We start from the raw sequence: 18,112 nt of genomic DNA on the forward strand, positions 1-18,112 counted from the left end.
AAGTAACGCGTGCATATAGTGCATTTATTTAATCTTATTTTACATTTATATTAATGTATATAAACATTTTCTGGCATTTTAATATATTAAATTGAATTAAAACCTACGGTTGTTGATTGTTTGAGGTCTACCAGAAGTAGCCTAAAGTTTGGGCCACATAACGTTTGTTTTATGTTGTTGCCGTTGCTTTTCTGTCAAAGTCTTTTCTGTAACCATGTGAATAGTGTAGTTTGAGTATATTTCTAAAAGATAGACTAAAAGTATACTTTCTTATTTTTTTGTTTAAAGAGGTACTAGCAGCACACTTGAATAAACTTTTTGTAGAGGTGTAGGTGTGTACTAAATGTACTAAAATTTCAACCTGTCCATTGAGTTTCTTTAGTATTAGGCTAATTGTTTATGTAGAATGTAACGTTTAACTCATTTGGTCATAACTACACTAAGGTGTGTTGATTCTCATCTTACCTGAGAAATCAGGGAGAGATCTTATGAAACTGAAGAATGAAAAGTTTTCCCATGATGATTCAGCAGACATGTGAGGACTGGTGTGCTCGTGAGGACATGTGCGCTTTGATGTTGCCCTAAACTTGTTCAGACCTTTTCCTGCCCACACACTGTGCTGTCTGTCTCTCACTGTGCTCACTGACAAAAAAAGTATAATCACTGAGGCCGAACCAACCTACAAATACAGAACAACATGTTATGTCATTATAGAAAAAAATTGCAGTTCAACTTAAAATCTTAAAAAGTTATTTTTAAAAGTTTAGAAATGACGTCGTTAATGTACTTAAGCACATATTTTACCTTTTTAAATTGATTGAACCTACGCTACTTTTTTCCCCCAAATAAATACCCTTTATTCTGCACAAAGATTCGCTTAATAGGACTAAAGGGCCCGGTTTCACAGACACGGTTTAGTTTAAGCCAGGACTATGCCTTAGTTGAATTAAGATATTTTTGTAGCTTTTATAAAAATGCCTTAGAAGAACACATTACTGGTGTTGTGCATCTTGAGACAAAACAATGGCACCGATATAGTTGAAGATATTTCTGGGCAAGTTATATTCAGTTAAGACAGGTCACACATTCATTTTAGTCTGAGACTAGCCTTAAACCTTGTCTGTGAAACCGGGTCTAGGTGTTATAATCCCATTATTTCAGCACAGCTGAATTGCCCAATAGGACATTTCCCACGCCTTATGCATGACAGGGGGAAGCAGTCAGTTAGGCTTCTCTGTTTCTTTGTAAAACATATACCTTATTTAGGTATGCGATTGGTGTGTAAATACATTTATGGAACATTTAAGCAGCATTGAAAAGTTTGTGTTTATTGTACGTTCATACTGTATGTTAACACATACAGGCTCAGTTTCATAGACAAGGCTTAGCCTAAACCAGGACTATGCCTTAGTTAATTTAGGCTATTTAACTTTCTTTTATTAAAATGCCGTAGAAAAAAAACATTACTGATGTGCATCTTGAGACAAAAGAATGGCACTGACATATTTAAAGATATGTCAGGGCAAGTTATTTTCAGTTGAGAGAGCTCAAAATTCATTTTAGTCTGACTAGTCTTAAGCATTGTCTGTGAAACCGGGGCACAATCTTGCTGTAAAGTGCTACTGTTTTTCCTTAATATTTTGTAAAGTAGAGAATCAGAATTTAGAATTTGAATTTCAGATTTTACTTAATTCATAGTTTAACTTTTGGATACTTAAGTATTTTTAAAACAAACTTAAAATTGAATAGGTGACATTTATAGTACTAGCCTATAGTGGTGTAATAGCTGTACTTTTTCACAGAAAAATGACTTGAGTACATTTTCCACCACTGATAAATGCTTATAACGTCCTTCTATTATGTTATGGCTAAGCAAAATGTTGCTCTGATTCAGCAACTACTGCACATCCTGATAAATCATTTTCAGTAATGCAAGCTGCACAAATATTGCAATGAAAACCGTAAACCATCTAACAGACACACTTTTGTTGTTTTTAATAACAAAAAAAAACATCAGCATGTGGCATGGCTTTTTGTCTGGTCTGTTTTATAGAGCGAATTTGTTTTGTGTAATAGTACAGGGCCCAATGTCAAAACGCCCCTTGTCTTATTACAAAAATCTCTTGACACGAATTTCAGCTACATCCTAACTTGCATGATCAGCACATTTACACAGAAATCAAATACAACATAGATTCTTATATGAGTGGTCAACTCATTTCGATACGGAAAAGCTCACAGTATTTGCTTCTTTTGCAGATGCAAATGATAAAAGTCTAATGAAAACATATCTTGATTTTTACTATTTTCTTAGCCCGCACACATTCACATGACATTTTGTGGGTGTAATAATCCTGGACCAATAGTTTGAAGTTGGTAATGCATGCAGTCAAATAAGATGTAAAAAATGTATAATCTGATTAAATTGACTAAAGAACATCTTAACCTGAGCTTGATGCTGTCACACATTTTAGACGAAAAAACGATGTCTTTGACCCATTGCTGAAACTACATGATCTTGAGCTTCTGTCTAGCCAAGAGCATCAAAACTCTGTCCAGATTGTGAGAAAAGTAAGAAAAGCTCCATCTGGAAGTATACATGACAACAGTGTCATTTTTTTTACAGTTATTGTAGCATAATTGTTACAAAAGAAATGTTACTGTTAGTTCTTCAGGTACGTGAACCTGAAGAATCTGAAGTTTGTGAACTTGGAGAATCTGTCTGTAAACCTGGAGAGTCTGCAGTCTGTGGAGCGGAACATTCAGCAGTCTTTGAATCTTGAGAAGTTCCCGTTTGTAAATATGAAGAATCGGCTCTCTGTAAAACTGGAGAGTCTCTAGTCTGTGAATCTAAAGAATCAGCAGTCTGTGGATCTGAAGAATCTGAAGTCTTTGGATCTGGAGATTGAACATTCTGTGAAGCTGCAGATTCAGCAGTCTGTGGGGTTTGCTCTTCTTGAGGCAGGTCCTGATTTTCTTGCTTGAACTTTAATAGACTCCTGCCTCTCTCAAGCCTGCTTTTGTCCACCAGTCGAAAAGCCTCCATGAACTCGTCGATGTCAATGCTCCCGTCATTATTCGTGTCTGTGTTGATAACCAGCTCATTGACGGCCTCATCAGAAATCTCAATGTTCAGATAGGCACTGAGCAGTTTCAACGTCTGGCGGAAATCCTCAAAAGTGATGAACCCTGTGAGATACACAAGCATCAGCCCTTAAGACAAGACACAAACATCTTTACAGCATCAGGACCCGCTTCATGTAGTTTCTCCAGGCCATAGAATATTTGTCTCGTGTAAAAAAAAAACGTAATCTTTTTTTACCTTTATTAATATCGATTAAGGAAAATGGAGAATCTTGCCTAATATTTCAGTCCAAATTCTAACTTTCAAAAGAGTGAAAACGTAATACATGCAATTTGCAATTCATTGCTTTTCATTTGCAATCCTTATTTTTAGACACACAGCCAATAAATCACAAATTTACTCTTTTGAAATAAGTTTGCTGTATTATTATCATCAAAACACATTTTCCCTACCTGAATTATCTGTGTCCACTATTCTAAAGATGGTCTCCATGGTGGATCGATGTCTGTACAGTGCCTCCAGTAAAGTCTGTTCAATGTGCTTTTTTGCAAAGTAAGAAAGTAAACAGTCAATCAAAAGCTCAGAAGATCCATTTTTGTATAATAAAGGGAAATACATTCATTACCTCACATCCAGGCTTTTTCAGGGCGAGGTCACGGAACCAGGCGTGATAGTCCAGCAGGTCGTCAGAGGTGTTGGACACTAACTGGGCATGGAGGACAAGCCAGGGAAGATCCAAGCGCAGAACACGCTCTATAGCAGCGGCCCAGTTGTCCAAAGAGATCAGTCCTGCGAGAACAACGATTATTTCTTCCAAATCACAGATCAGAATGGATTTCATGTGATTGTTCATTAGAGAAGAAATGCAAAACAATATTTGAAACACTATTTATAAACCATAGATAATAAAACTTTATTTTAGGAAGTATCTGTACCTGTCTTCTCCTTATCAAACACCTGAAAGGCACTGATGAGATCAGACTTGTGCGCAAACAGTTGCTCTCGCAGGACTTTCAGAGCCGTGTGCTCTGTGCGTTTCATGCTGAAACAATACAAGGCAGAAAGAGCTGAAACGACAATGAAACTGTACAGCAAATCAGTATTGACATAAAACACACGATATGAAGATAAACAAACCACTTTAATCTTTAATTAAGAAACATCATCCCAAACGCTATATATATTTTGAAAGAAAATCACATCCTTTGTCAAATGGCTGAAGGCATCATAATCTGTTTTGTTACCTCTGTGAAAAGCTAAGGCCGCGGGTCATACCGGTGGCTTGATACTGAACAAAGTAAGGCACTAGATCAGGACCAAGTCTGATAAAAGCTCCTCTGTTGCTGCCAACCTCATAGTAGTTAGAGGCTGAAAAAATGGTGAGGACCTGAAAATCACATGCATGACAATTTGTCAAATAAGTGAGACTGTTGTTCATTGTGAGACATTCATGTTTATAATGCAATATTTGGACAAGAGAAACAAAAGTGGAAAAAAAATGTACATGCCCAAAAAGAAGAAAAAATATAGAGGTTGAACAGGCCCCTTTAATTTTATTTTGTTAAAAAAAGTGATACATTGAGGGTTATAAAGAATTATAAGCATAACATAATCAAACAAAATAACACACTTGAATTATGTTTAAAGAAAGTTTTGTGGTACATTGCATTAGAAACTAGTATTTGCATTAGTAAAAACAGTGAAACGCTGCCACCTAGCGCCGACTAACTGCACGAGCACGACACGCCGTGGGGTAGTGAAGGCTCGTGCAAGACAGCGCTCTCTTTCACGCGCATTTTAATGTCCATATCTGTAATTAAGATTTTTGAGAGAAATTCTAAACTCATTAAATTGATGTAATTACAGCAATGTTAGACAATTAAAAGGAATTCCACAGGAAAAAGTGCAAAGATTTTGACGGATTTCAGGACAGGTACTTTTTTATAAGATTATTACTGGAATTATTATTATTATTATCATTACAGCTAGGGTACAAAAAAGTTAGGAACTAATATTAAACACGTCTAGATTAGGCTTAAATAAAATATTGTATTTTTTGTTTACGGGCGCACATCGCACTGGCACCAGCGGTGACGTCACTTTATTTACGTTCGAAATTTAACCGTTTAAACTTTTTTAACCGCCACATCAATCAATCAGCTGCTCGCAGATTTTTGTAGTGCGATTTATCTCCTGATTTATATTGTTTCTCTTCGAAATTAATTCAATCTCGTTCTTCATTGATCAAGACGTCTGAATTTAGAGTTCCTGCGAAATATTTCTTCCATCGACATATTTCCAGTTGACGTTACATTTCTACCGGACATCTGAAGATGAGATCGGCGTCTGCTCGCGTGGCCTCTCTGTACGTCGGTGATCTTCACCCGGAGGTGTCAGAGGTCATGCTGTACGACAGATTCGTTCCGTTTGGCCCGATCCACTCCACCCGAGTGTGTAGAGACAGAAACACATTCAGGTCTCTGGGCTACGGATATGTCAATTTTGTCAACCGCTCGGACGGTAAGTTAAATGAGATCAATGTACATAATTTAGCATGTTTGAACTGATCTAATCAGGAGAATATCGTTGTTTTCTTTTAGCTGAACATGCAATGGAGATCTTAATGTTCAGTCTCCTCGTGGGTCAGGCCATGCGCATCATGTGGGCCGATAGAAACCCTACACTGAGGACCACCGGCGTTGGCAACGTTATCATTCAGGGCCTGGCAAAGGACATCAACAGCCTGGCACTTCACGACACCTTCTCTATTTACGGCACCATCTTATCCTGCAAGGTAACCGACTTGTATTACCTTCTATTATTCCGAGTTAACCATCCAAGTTTGATGCTTATCCGGACAAATGTCTCTTATCCTTAAGGTGGTTGCTGATGAGAATGGCTCCAGAGGATATGGTTTCGTTCATTTTGAGTCCTACGAAGCCGCTGAAAGAGCCATTCAGGAACTCAATGGGATGATGCTGAATGATCAACCAGTGTAAGTTTGACTGGCAAATGTAAAGTAAACAGTATTTGTAAACTTCTTCAACTGAATGTGATAGACTAACAGTGTTTGTTTGTGTCCACAGGTCCATCAGCCACTTCAGATCATTCCAGGAGCGTCAGGCACAGAGGGAATCCAAACCTGACCGCACGAAGAAGGACTACCAAAGCCTCTTCCCGGTATTAATCACGAAACCCTTTATTCGTGATCAGATCTTTAGTGCACGTGAAATGTTTCTCATTAGACTCATTTGACTTGTGTTTTCAGGGAGTGCATCTCTATGTCAACAATCTGCCCTACAGCTGGACGGACCACCAGCTGCATAGAGCGTTCTCCCCGTTCGGGGCCGTCACCAATGCTACAGTACGATGCTTATTATTTAAAGGAACGGGAGACATTTAACAGAGTTTAAACTCAGTACCGTTATCTGGGATTTACGTTTAAAGCAGATCAAATACATCATGTGACTTACAGATGTTTCGGTGACTGTTTACAAGGTGGTGAGGAACGGCGGGCGCAGCCGAGGGTTTGGCTTTGTGTGCTTCAAGAGCCCCGAAGCTGCAGCTCGAGCCGTTTCGGCAATGGACGGACGTGTCATTGCCAACAGACGTCTGAATGTTGCCTTCTCTCGGGTCCTGGATACGCCAGTGTCTGTCAGCGACTGTGCATCACCTCCTGAAAACCAGTCGCTGCTTCCTTCAGGACACTTTGGGATTGTTCCACAGGTCAGATGTGCCACAGTAACATATCAAGCAGAAATGTATAATGAAACAAATCCTCGTGCATGTTTTGATCATAATTCTGTGTGTTTGACAGGCTGTCAGCAATGTTGGTCAGCAGCTCGCCAGCCTCATTCGGCTTGTGTCCAGCTGTCGTCGGGATGCAGCGGGTCTCCTGCCTAAGTGTAAGAACGATTTAAATGATGGTGGGTTAGTTTAGCCCTCATGTTTCTGCTGCTGTTAGCGTCATTCTTTGGTCTCTTCTGTCACAGGCGAGAGTCTTGTCCCGCTGGTCTCTCCGCTGCTGTTAGACTCAGTGGTGCCCGACATGCAGAGTGTGAACCAGGAGGTGCCAGAATTAACGTCTGACGCTTCTGGAACATCAGACACCTTGAGCTCTCCGCTATCTGGAGACTTTGGTGCTGTTGTTCCGAAGGTCAGATGTGAAGTTATATACATGGTGTTCCTGTAGCTAAAGTCAAAAAGTCAGGGGGTTGACTATTTGAATTCACTGTAAGTCACAGTCGGTATCATTGTGTCCACTGAATAAATGTAATTGTATTTAAGGAATAAATGTAAATGGTTTTATACTCATTCTGGTTGTATAAGAGAACAAATATCTCAATGATGTGTTTTTTGCACAGACTCGTAACAGTGCCGGTCAGCATCTCTTCGGCCATCTCTCCACCTGTCTTGTGTCCAGCAGGCGCTGGTATGCAGATGGTGTCCTACCACAGTGTGAGTAGCTTCTCTTTACATCCCTGAATGGTCCGTTAGATTCAGTCTTTATATTTCTTATAGTTATTAGTAAAATCATTCTTTGCTCATATTCTCAGTAGTTTCTCTGACATACGGAATGTGTTTCTACTGTCACAGGTGAGAGGTTCCTCCTATTGGTCTCTCCACTGCTGTCAGACACGTTTGACTCGGAGCCGCCCTGCATGCCGGTCAGTGCTGCTTATCCAATTCCTCTGTCAGATACCGAATGATCACAATAATTGTGTCATTTGTTGTTGCGTCATATTTAATTCATGATTTTGTTGTTTTAGACTGGTAAACTGGAAATGTCAGAGATGACGCCTGACCAAGCCACTGATGCTCCTGGAGTGTCGGAGACCTGCGGTGCCGTTGCGGTTCACGACAGGTTTGGTAACGGTTTGGGTGTGACTAGAAATATGAACACCTCCAAGGTAGGAGAAATCTCTTCATTTGTCATGGATTTCACTGTTGTTGACGCGTGTAACCTTTTAGAAATAATTGTGGTTTTGAAAAGCAATCATACAACGCATCTGTCCTCTTCTCAGGTGATGGTGGTTATGGATGGTGCCTTTGTGTCTGTGTTCTGCTGCTCCTCTGATGACACCATAACTGTGATCGTGAGAATCCAGGAGGATCTTCTTCTTTACAGTGAGTCTCCATCCATCTTCCACTTCAGTTCTGTACATCTGCTGCGTTATTCTGACACGTTCTCATTTATCTGCCAAAGGTGAGCGGCTCCTCGTCTTTAACACGATTGCGGGTCAAGCGAGGAGGACCTCTGAGGACACATCCAGCCCTCGTCTGGCAATACAGGCTGTTCCTGAGAGTGAGTAATCCCATTCTTCATTTTCTCCACATGACATCAGACACACAGTTTAAGATCTGATAAGACAATCAATGTCATTCTCCTGGTCAGGTGACCAAATTGTGGCCGATACAGTCCAGCCCTCAGCTCCATTTACCATCAAGCCAGTGTTGACCACCCTGAAGGAGACGTGGGCTTCTCTGCATAAGGGTGAGTTTGGGTTCCTCTCGTGGTTTTACACGTCTAGTTTTGAGAGTTCTTGATTGTTGTGTTTTTTTTGCAATTAGCCTCTCAAACGCTGCACATCTCACCTGTCAGAGCTGACATTATGACACGGGCTGATGTGCAGCAGGTACTAAAAGATTTCACAGCTGTTTCAGTCTATTTTATAAATATGAAAGCAATAATGATAATTCATTAAAATGTTCAAATAAATGAATCGTCTTATTCTCTGATGCTCTAAGTGTCCTCACATATGACTTTCTCTACTGCAGCAGGTGAGTTCCTCTGAACAATCACAGAGAACTCTTTGTGGTTTTTGGCTCAATAAGCCGAGCGGTTGTTGGAGTCTGAGAGGTCTAAGCTGCCCCACCACCAATGATCTCCTGCGCTTCTGCACTCTGAGGTCAGTCCTCGTGCTGTCTGTCATCACATCAACATTTAATTATTGGAGAAGATTATTTTAAGATTTGAAATATTTGGATGTGGGCTTTGGTGTTCTACATTGAGTGTGTTGTGTTGGTGTAGTGACTCATCAGTGATTGTCTGTGTTTCTAGGAGATTTCTGCAGGTGTGACAGAGACAATGGGATGCGGCAAATTTGTCCATAAACAAAAAAATGTGCAACAGAAAGTAATATTTTTGTGCATGAAAAATATTGTTTTAGTATATTATATTTTATGTGACACATTTTTTTAAAAATAATGTTTTGTGCAAAAAAATATTTGGGGGCATGTAAAAACATGTATTTTATTTTGTTTTATAATCCAGTTAATTATTTAATTTACAAATGTTTTGTAACAAAATTATTTTTGTAAATAATCTTGTAAATAGCTGTTATAATAATCTGTTCAATTTTGTGCATTATAAAAAGATAGTTGCGTTTTATAGACTGGCATTTTGTGTATCACTTTTCTTTTGATATTTATTTGATATGATATGTTTTTATGTAACACGAGTAATAAATATATTTGTCTAATTCTTTCCTGAATTTAGTAGCATTCGTTGGTCAGCTGCAAAATCGATTCAACTTGAATTATCGAAATGGCTCTAACAATCAGCTAAAATAAAAAACAAAATAGTAGAAAATATTCTCTCAAATATTGGTTAACATTGACGTAAGTGTGAAAAGAACACGAAATTAAAATAGGAAATATAATTTCCACAATTCATATTGAAATGTTTGCACCAACAATCATGAAGTTGTTTCAGATCTAGTCTGCTAAAATAACATTAAATCAACACTTAATAGTTAAATAACTAAACAGTATGTACATTGTATTTAACAGTTTCTAACCCCGTTTTCACAGACCATACACTGTCATTATTTTAGTTTTAAAAGACTAATCCATGTCTCACATTACGATTATGGCAGAACTCGTATCCGTCCTGCTTGCACTCGTGTGAACGGATGATGAGCTGGAGGTTGTGTCTGTTCAGAAAGTCCTCTGTGACATCAGGACCCCAGTAACATCCTCCTCCTCTGATCTCATTGGGAATACAACCATCCTGAGACATGGGGTCACTCCACAGCAGGTCCAAAATCTGATCAGACAGAATGCAAACCAACCATCAGCTGTACAAATAATGTTTCTTGGTTATTGATTTTATAGGCGTCAATCGATATATTAAATGATTGACTTTTTTGCACATCTTGAATGACCTGAGTAAAATATCCCTTTAACCGCAATGAAACATATAACTTACCTGTTTCCATTCATCGTTGTTAGTATTCGTGAATTCTGAGGAATCTGGTTCAGACTCGGAGGACAGAGACAAGTTGAGAATTTGGTGAGACCTGCTGAAGCTGGAGAGACTGAACTCTGATTGCCTGCGGCGGATCTCCAGCTCCTCCTCGACGGTTCGAGTAATGGTTGATGAGAAGTTCTGGAGAGAGCGTCTCTGGAAACTGTCTCGAGAGCCCAATGGTTTGGGAAACATCAGGGAACCCCGTCTGTTTTTAGAGATCATCATCTCATCGTAGACAGCAGGTCTGTACAGGTTAGTGCGGGAAGCACTGCTCTTCTTTGGAGGCCTCATGGCAGAGACGTACTAAAGAAAGCAAGGGGTCACATTTATAGGTTCGGGTTTCAAAGACTGAATATTTATGTGACTCACCTTGTGTCTGTCGACTCGAGCTATCAGAGAGAGATCAGTGGAGTCTGAGATCCCTCCATGGACCACCAGCACTCTGTGGTCAATCACCGTCACTAACGGCAACCAGCTGAAGATCTTCTGAAGTAACTTGAGGATACGCTTGCCGTGCATCTTAACGGATGTACAGATATTGAAATCAAATCATTTCAAACATGATGTGAAATTCAGAACAGAAAAGAATCTAAAGAACAGAGCTTGTGAAAAATGAATTAAAATTGAATTGCTCCTTGATGATGATTGGCCAATAGCTCTGGTAGTGTTATTTTCAGAGAATATATCTAACAAATAGACGGCGCATGGTGCCCCAGCTGCCGAAAAATTACAGTTTGTTTTACAGGATTCTTTTACAGTGTACTCTGGTCACAGATTAATTTTCTTCTTCTTTTGATGTATTGTCAATGTTGTCTTTACTCATTTAATGAGTAAAATAACTTGTCTTTTTGTCGTAATGAGTGTAATCCTCTTATCATAGGCTGACCCACATGTCTGCACAAATAACCCCAACAGAGCTGAACAGGTTCTTCTTTTAGATATAAGCCTGATGCCCGAGTTGTCCACTTGCAATAAATAGAAGCTGTTCGTGGAAAGAAAGGGTTGGGATATCCCTTAATGTTTCATAATGGAGATGAACTACACCACATCGTAAACAAGCACCTTATGAAACCTCGGGAATTATAACCCTTACAAAACTAGTATAGGCCTACTTCATTTTAATCTACTTCAAAGAGTAGACTAAAAATCTTTCTTGTTTTTAATTTTTTCTAATTCGAATAGCACACATTGAATAAACTTCTTTTCTGTAAGAAAAATATGGCAACATTATCCTACCTTGTATTTCTTCAACACTTCTTTGGTGAAGCCATACCTTTAAATAAAAGTTGAAATATTCAATTTGGAAAGTACATAATATTAAATAAGCATAATCAAAAATGTGTTAAAAATGAATTCAAATTTTCAGTATAATAAAGAGTAATAAAAGATAAAAGAGTAATTAAAACTATTAAAAGCTATTACTTGGAAGTTCTGCATGTAAAACAAGTATTTTTTAAATTATTCTAAGTATTATTCTAACTATAAAGTACTGTAATATTCAGGTGAGTACACTCATTTAACTGCGATTTTACTTTAAACAATTTACACTCAAAAAAATTGAGTAAACTTTAAAGCTGTAAAATCATTTAAATATACTGTTTAAATTGATTGTAAGTAAAAAATATAAGTTAATCTGTGTAACTACAATATTTTTATTGGAATTCACCAAAAATATTAAGTGTATATTAAAAATATAATTTGTTAATGAAATACTTATTTTTTTAAGAGTTTTAAGAGTACATAACATGAGATCATGAAAATGACATTTCATGCAGTGTGTAATGTTGCCGTGTTTGAAATAAGCAGTCTGCCAAGTTGTAAATCTGAAGGTGAATGAATAACAAAGTTATTGGCTTGGAAAACTCTGAATCACTCAAACGAGTCGTCCCTAGTCCGATTCGCGAACCGCCGCGGATTTCCATCACTACATATAGTCACCGCCTACGTTTTGCTAGGACTGCCCGCGAAAACTTCACTCTTCTCCCCCCAAACACTGTGACTGCGTTCGGAATCACATACTTTCATACAGTAGGCAAAAAGCAGTAGGCGAACGAATAGTATGTCCGAAACCTCGGTCTTCAGTAGGCGAGAAATTCCCGGCTGGTGCACTATTTCTCGTGAGATTTGGACGTATGTGTATACTAATGTAGCGTACGAATTCACCTACTATATAGTAAGAGAAAACAATATAGTATGTCCGAATCCTCAGTATTCATAAAAGAGTAGGTGAGAAATTCCCGGATGGCTTACTGGTTACGCCCACATTCAGCACCCAGCGACAGATACTTGGGATACTTATCTATCCCATGAGCCAACGGGACAGGATAAGTTCATACAGGAGCATGGAGGAGAACTGCGAGGCAGGTGTTATCAAATATGAGTATTACTAGCCAACAATTAATGCTTTTCTTTGCGTTGCAGTCGCATTTGTTAAAGTTAAACTTTGTTAATTTGTTAATAAAACATATTACATTACTTCATGTATTATGTCATTGCTTCACTGAAAACGTCTGCATTCACATTTTTGTAGTATGTATTAATGCATAGATGGCATATAGTAATACAATTACATTTAGTAGCCTATTTTAATACAATGTATCATTTTCAGGAAAAAAATAATAAGTATTGGTCAGCACTTATCAATAATATTGTGCACAAGTGTAGGTGTTGGCTAGCAATGCATTTCTAGGGTAAACTTAATTTATAAGCAATAATACTTATATTCCTTGACAATAAAATCAGCAGTGCTCTCCTAAGGCGAGATCGTCGAGCAGCTGCCCGACGTCTCCTTTGTGAAGGCATTACAAACATGTTGCAAATGCTGGGAAAACTCATGGATGGTAACGTTATAGCATTACTGATGTTAATGCACCTGTTTCTCATAACATAAATTGTTGCGCTTGTTATTACGTCGCATAGTTAATCTCTGGCCCATGTGCACTCCAGTACAGCAGGTGGCGGATATGCACCACAAACGTAATTTGCTCCCCGCTATTAAAAAGGAAAAGAAGATCATCAATATGGTGGACAACGGCCGATCGCATTCATACTACACCCATTCAGGGAACACAGTACGTACCCATTTAGCCCTGTTGAGTACGTACCTACTGAAATTAAGTACCTACTCATTGAGTATGCGATTCCGAACGCAACCTGTAGCTCGTGAGCCTCATTCGCGGTAGACCAATCACAGCAGACTAGACCATCTGACCAATCACATCAGACTAGGCTAGGGGATTAGACAGATGAATTGTGGAATGAATCATTTGAAAGTCAGTCAAGAAGTAAGGTAAAAATAATTACCTATTATTACGAAATAATAGTGTTATTACACCTTCTATGCACATAAACTTGTTGTTGGACACTCTTTTCGACATGTTTTTGTTTACCTCAAATACTGTACCTCAATTACCTCAAATTAATAATGTGGTCTTCATGGTTTCCTCGGTTAAGATAAACATCTCCAGGATATACAAGTAGGAACGCAAACAATATGAGGAGAATCTCAATTGAATCTTTGCCTCTGTCCACATAGTCTCCATTGAAAATGTAAGGTTTCTCCAGTGATGGCATTCCATTCTGGAAGAAACAAATCCAAATCTTCAGACAACTGTTTGTTTCAGGCTCCTAGCTGTGTGTAATAGTTCAGTAACTTACCTTGTAAAATATCAGTAGCAAGTCCTCTAACTGTCCATGTAAATCACCTGAAATAAAGGTCTCAGAAGATTCAGAAGTGCCACTTCATAATGTTATGACAGAATAGTTGAAAGAATGTTTCAGGCACTCACCACAGATTGTGATTTCTTTGCTATGGCATGTGGAGACCCGGTTGATGTTTGGCAACACCCGGAGGAGCTTCCACGTTTCCAGAAGAAGCTGAAGGACGTAACGTGAGTGAAGCTGCTGCTTGGAGAAGCCAGAAGGGTGTGTGGTTAAAGATGAGGACGATGGCAGATTTTGATGTAAAAATGTTTAGAAAAGCATCAATACCTGTTTGTTTTTGAAGGCCTCTGCAAGATTAGCAACTTGAGCCATGTCAAGTGGAAAGGATAACCGTGGGCCAGAGTAGATGTCCGGCACTTCAATATTAGCGTAGCTGAAATATCTCTCCCACTCTGCATCTCGACACACCTCATTCTCTCTGAAGATATGTGAGATCAGGTTTCCTAAAGGAAAGAATATGTGTGATATGTTTATACAGAGAGGTTTTTGGTGGGAGCTGTGTCAATTGTGTGTGACAGGATTTTTTACGTTCACTGCTGGATGGAGTGAAGTTATCCACCAGGTAACCGAGAAAGTTGTATAACTGTAAAGAAATGACAAAATAATTGATCACATTATGTCAGTTTTCCCAGTATTCATAAAGATAATCCGTCCATCCGTCACCAGTTCATTGTTGAATTCTTACTTTGATTTGGTCTTGAAGGTCTGAGTACTCTATGGACTGGAAGATGTTCCAGGTATATCTGCGTCTCACCTCCATACGGGCCACATACTGTCTGTACCAACGCTGGATCATCACTGCAGCCTTCATTGCTTTAAGAGAACAGAAGAACTACCATCACCACTATGGTTTATAAGTAAAATTTGTTTGTTGTCAGTGCAGTCATTTCAGTTCGAGATGCTATAACCACAGGCCCCAATTCGCCTATTTCACAAAATGGCGACAGAGACCGGAAGTAGGGAAAAACGTTTTCCGGCCGCACTGCTGCCATAGCCATTCATTCCCTCATTCAGCTTGTTTTCTCACAGGCATTCATTTTATTTACCAAAAGCAAAAGTAGGATATGTTGTCAGATTTGTTCATGGTTTACTGGGAGATGATTTACTGGGAGTAAAAATAGGGAAAACAAACATTACAAAAACATTGTTTTTTAGTGATTTATTTATTATCAAGGTTTGGTATATGTTAGACAAATCAGCATAAAGGGAGCGCCACATGCCTAACTTCTTCTAGTCTCTGCAACTGTTCTGTGTAGTGAACGGAGCCAGAGCATTGACCGGACAAGCGTTTACCCTACTTCCGGTTTGTACTTTGAAATAGGTCTATTGAAAAAACAGATGTTTTATCAGGATTTTCTACAGCTGCAGCTATGGTGCCAACATGCTGTTCCTGCCAGTGAGAGATGTCACAAATGTCACAGTGCTTAAAACAGTAGGATTTTACTTACTTAAGGCCGCTGCATAAAGAAAAACATGAACATTTGTTACATATAAAAGTGTTACTCATATTTATTGACAAATTACAAATATTTGAAAAAAACTAGGTTAATAATATTTGGACTGGTAAAATCTCACCTGGGATGACGTTTCCATCTGTTTTATAAAAAAAGACGATTCAATAATTATATTTAAACCACATAAACTTTTTGAACTGCTTCCGTATATAGCCTACACTGTAAAAAAACCCTGTCATTTGACAGAACAAGCAATACTATTTTTTTACAGGATTTTTTTACAGTGAATTTTATTTAAACAAAACTGCAAACATCACTGGCCAAATTAAGTGGCAAAATAATTGTTTTACCTCTGTCATATCTTTTATTGAATTCACTTGTTTTTGTCACCCCACTCCCCATAGCTTCAACTGAAGACAGAAAGAAAATACATTTCTCATTACGTAAATAACATATAACATTTGTTTAATAAGTAACGTTTGACATAATTAACAAAAACGTAATTCAGTATTTCTTTTCTGTTAAATGCAAGTCACGGAAAATATTGAATATAATAAAGTGATTATGGTATACTTACTAAAGTGTTAGATTGGTTAAATATACAGTTACTGTAACGTCTGTCAGCCGCAGTGCCCTCGTGCTCCACAAGAGGGCACTCACCTCATCACTTGGACTTTCATTTCACACTACATTTCTCATAACCCTTTGCCCGGACTCGTCAGCCATCATTGCGTTCACCTGTGTCTTGTTATCGTGTGTGTGTGTGTGTGTGTGTGCGTGTGTGTGTGTGTGTGTGTGTGTGTGTGTGTGTGTGTGTGTGTGTGTGTGTATATAGTGCCTGTGTTTCTTGTGTGAGTTGTCCGGTATTGTTCATATTGTGATGTGGTCGGTGTGCCTTGTTCTCTGCCTTTGTGGGCCTTGTATTTTACGTTTGAATTAAATACTATTTGCAACTAGATCCCACCTGACCAAGCTCATCATTACAGTTATATTCTTGAGAGCTTTCAATTGATAAATGGTTAATATTGTTAATTTATGTTATACGAATATGAAATGGAATGTTATTCATCTGGTTTTCATAGGGTGGAGGTGGGGTGTATTTTTGTAAGACGAATTCAGACCTTATTACGTTCTTTTATATAACAGAAATAACTCAGACCAGCAAATAGAATGGTAATGGCAATTAAAATGGTAAAAAGGTTATCAACATATTGCAGAGCTTTTGACATGAACACAGACTCCAACAAATGTCACACTGTTGTGTATGTTAAGAAGATGGAGAGAGTGAGTTAATCTGAGTTCATTCTTCTATTGCACTGACCACAGACTGGTCTCAATCCTCATCTTTACAGACCAGACTAAGTCAACACACACCTGTGTTCCTGTGAAAGCTCCGACGCTTCAGTCTGTCACTGACTCTAAACAAACCTTAATATAGGAAACTATCTGGAGAAAACCAACGTATCATCAGCAGGGCTCAGCTATATTTATTAAAAAAGTGCCCTGAATACCTAGGATCATTAACTTAGACATCACAAACAATTTTAACATATAAGCAAATACACTAGGCTGGTGGCAAAAACATATACAGATTAGTCATTGCTTTTTTATTTAAGGAATGCATCTTTTAATTGTTACTAACATGTTTATTCATTTTTATTTAAATGAAAGAAATAAGACTATTATTTTTATAATGTTTATGAATTCCAAACGAATAGAAAACAAGTTTCCTTATAAACATATTTCTTGTACAAATTGTAATGACTTTTTTAAAAACAAAGTCCAAATAAATCTTTGGCTGGTTACACTTTTATGTCTTAATTGATCAACGTAATATTAAGCATTTTTGTAAATAGTAATAGCTCAAACGTTTATGTACAACTTATGAAAAAATCACCAATAATACCATGAATCTATACCATATAATCTATATATTTCTCTCTCTATATATGATCCACTGGCTGAACTGTATTTACGGTAAAGCTGCTGCAACAATGCAAAACAGTGAACTAGCCTAAAGAAATTTTAGTTTAACTTGAATTAAGCATTAAGTCATAAAAGACATATAAAATATAAACATAAAACTCACCTGGTGGGTGTATCTAACCAAGAAAATGCAAAAAGACTCTTAATTTCTTCAATTTAAAGTCTTCAACATGTCACTCCACGTAATGTGTTCGCTTGTCATATTCCACTGATAGTCCTTTCAATGGGCAGAAAAGAAAATAAACACACTTGTGAGGTGGCGAAGAAAACTGTCACAAGCTTTGCCATATTCCAGTTAGATCCTCAATGTCCAGAGCAAAAAAATGAATATTTTCTGTGAAAGTGAAAAGAATGTGTATGAAGCGTCTGATGTCTTCAGATTGGTGACGTTTTTTCTCTGGTTCTTAACAGTCTTCTGTTGTGGAGCTGAATTAAGAGAAGGGATTAAGGTAATAGCTTGATGCGACTTGACTGGACTTTGTACAGGAAAAGGCCTCTGTCAAGAGCACCATTTGGCAGCAGATGGAGAAGTCTGGAGGTTACTGCAGAGGAAACTACTACTGTAGGTATAACGTAATAAATCTGAAGCTGCAAACCTTATCTGAAAAAAGT

At 38.1% G+C, this 18,112-nt stretch overlaps 2 protein-coding genes across 4 annotated transcripts; one reads left to right on the forward strand and one right to left on the reverse strand.

The window, feature by feature from the left end:
• Window positions 1-1,977: 1,977 nt before the first annotated feature.
• On the reverse strand, window positions 1,978-17,696 carry ppef2a (protein phosphatase with EF-hand domain 2a). Its single transcript, XM_057350426.1, has 19 exons — window positions 17,604-17,696; window positions 15,865-15,924; window positions 15,636-15,653; window positions 15,509-15,517; window positions 14,746-14,873; window positions 14,589-14,643; window positions 14,328-14,503; window positions 14,126-14,240; window positions 13,995-14,041; window positions 13,750-13,916; window positions 11,574-11,610; window positions 10,707-10,856; window positions 10,296-10,640; window positions 9,948-10,133; window positions 4,330-4,472; window positions 4,021-4,127; window positions 3,711-3,874; window positions 3,538-3,625; window positions 1,978-3,189 (listed from the first exon to the last, which is right to left on the reverse strand). Exons 2-19 carry the CDS (start codon window positions 15,914-15,916, stop codon window positions 2,672-2,674), a joined length of 2,505 nt encoding a protein of 834 aa, XP_057206409.1. The 5' UTR covers window positions 15,917-15,924; window positions 17,604-17,696; the 3' UTR covers window positions 1,978-2,671.
• On the forward strand, window positions 4,832-9,561 carry LOC130564378 (polyadenylate-binding protein 1-like). Of its 3 annotated transcripts, XM_057350393.1 has the most exons (17): window positions 4,832-5,018; window positions 5,335-5,605; window positions 5,686-5,879; window positions 5,965-6,080; window positions 6,172-6,265; window positions 6,354-6,449; window positions 6,584-6,811; window positions 6,903-6,990; window positions 7,078-7,241; window positions 7,450-7,543; window positions 7,682-7,752; window positions 7,855-8,212; window positions 8,292-8,390; window positions 8,481-8,579; window positions 8,657-8,721; window positions 8,864-8,994; window positions 9,147-9,561. In XM_057350393.1, exons 2-17 carry the CDS (start codon window positions 5,419-5,421, stop codon window positions 9,163-9,165), a joined length of 2,103 nt encoding a protein of 700 aa, XP_057206376.1. In that variant the 5' UTR covers window positions 4,832-5,018; window positions 5,335-5,418; the 3' UTR covers window positions 9,166-9,561. The 3 variants fall into 3 exon arrangements, with proteins under 3 accessions (XP_057206376.1, XP_057206396.1, XP_057206386.1); XM_057350413.1 differs by lacking the exons at window positions 4,832-5,018; window positions 8,657-8,721; window positions 9,147-9,561 and having other exon boundaries at window positions 5,154-5,605; window positions 8,867-8,986; XM_057350403.1 differs by lacking the exons at window positions 4,832-5,018; window positions 8,657-8,721; window positions 9,147-9,561 and having other exon boundaries at window positions 5,155-5,605; window positions 8,864-8,986.
• Window positions 17,697-18,112: the final 416 nt, after the last annotated feature.

This window comes from Triplophysa rosa, linkage group LG2, assembly GCF_024868665.1.
Source record: "Triplophysa rosa linkage group LG2, Trosa_1v2, whole genome shotgun sequence".
Lineage (NCBI taxonomy): Eukaryota > Metazoa > Chordata > Actinopteri > Cypriniformes > Nemacheilidae > Triplophysa > Triplophysa rosa.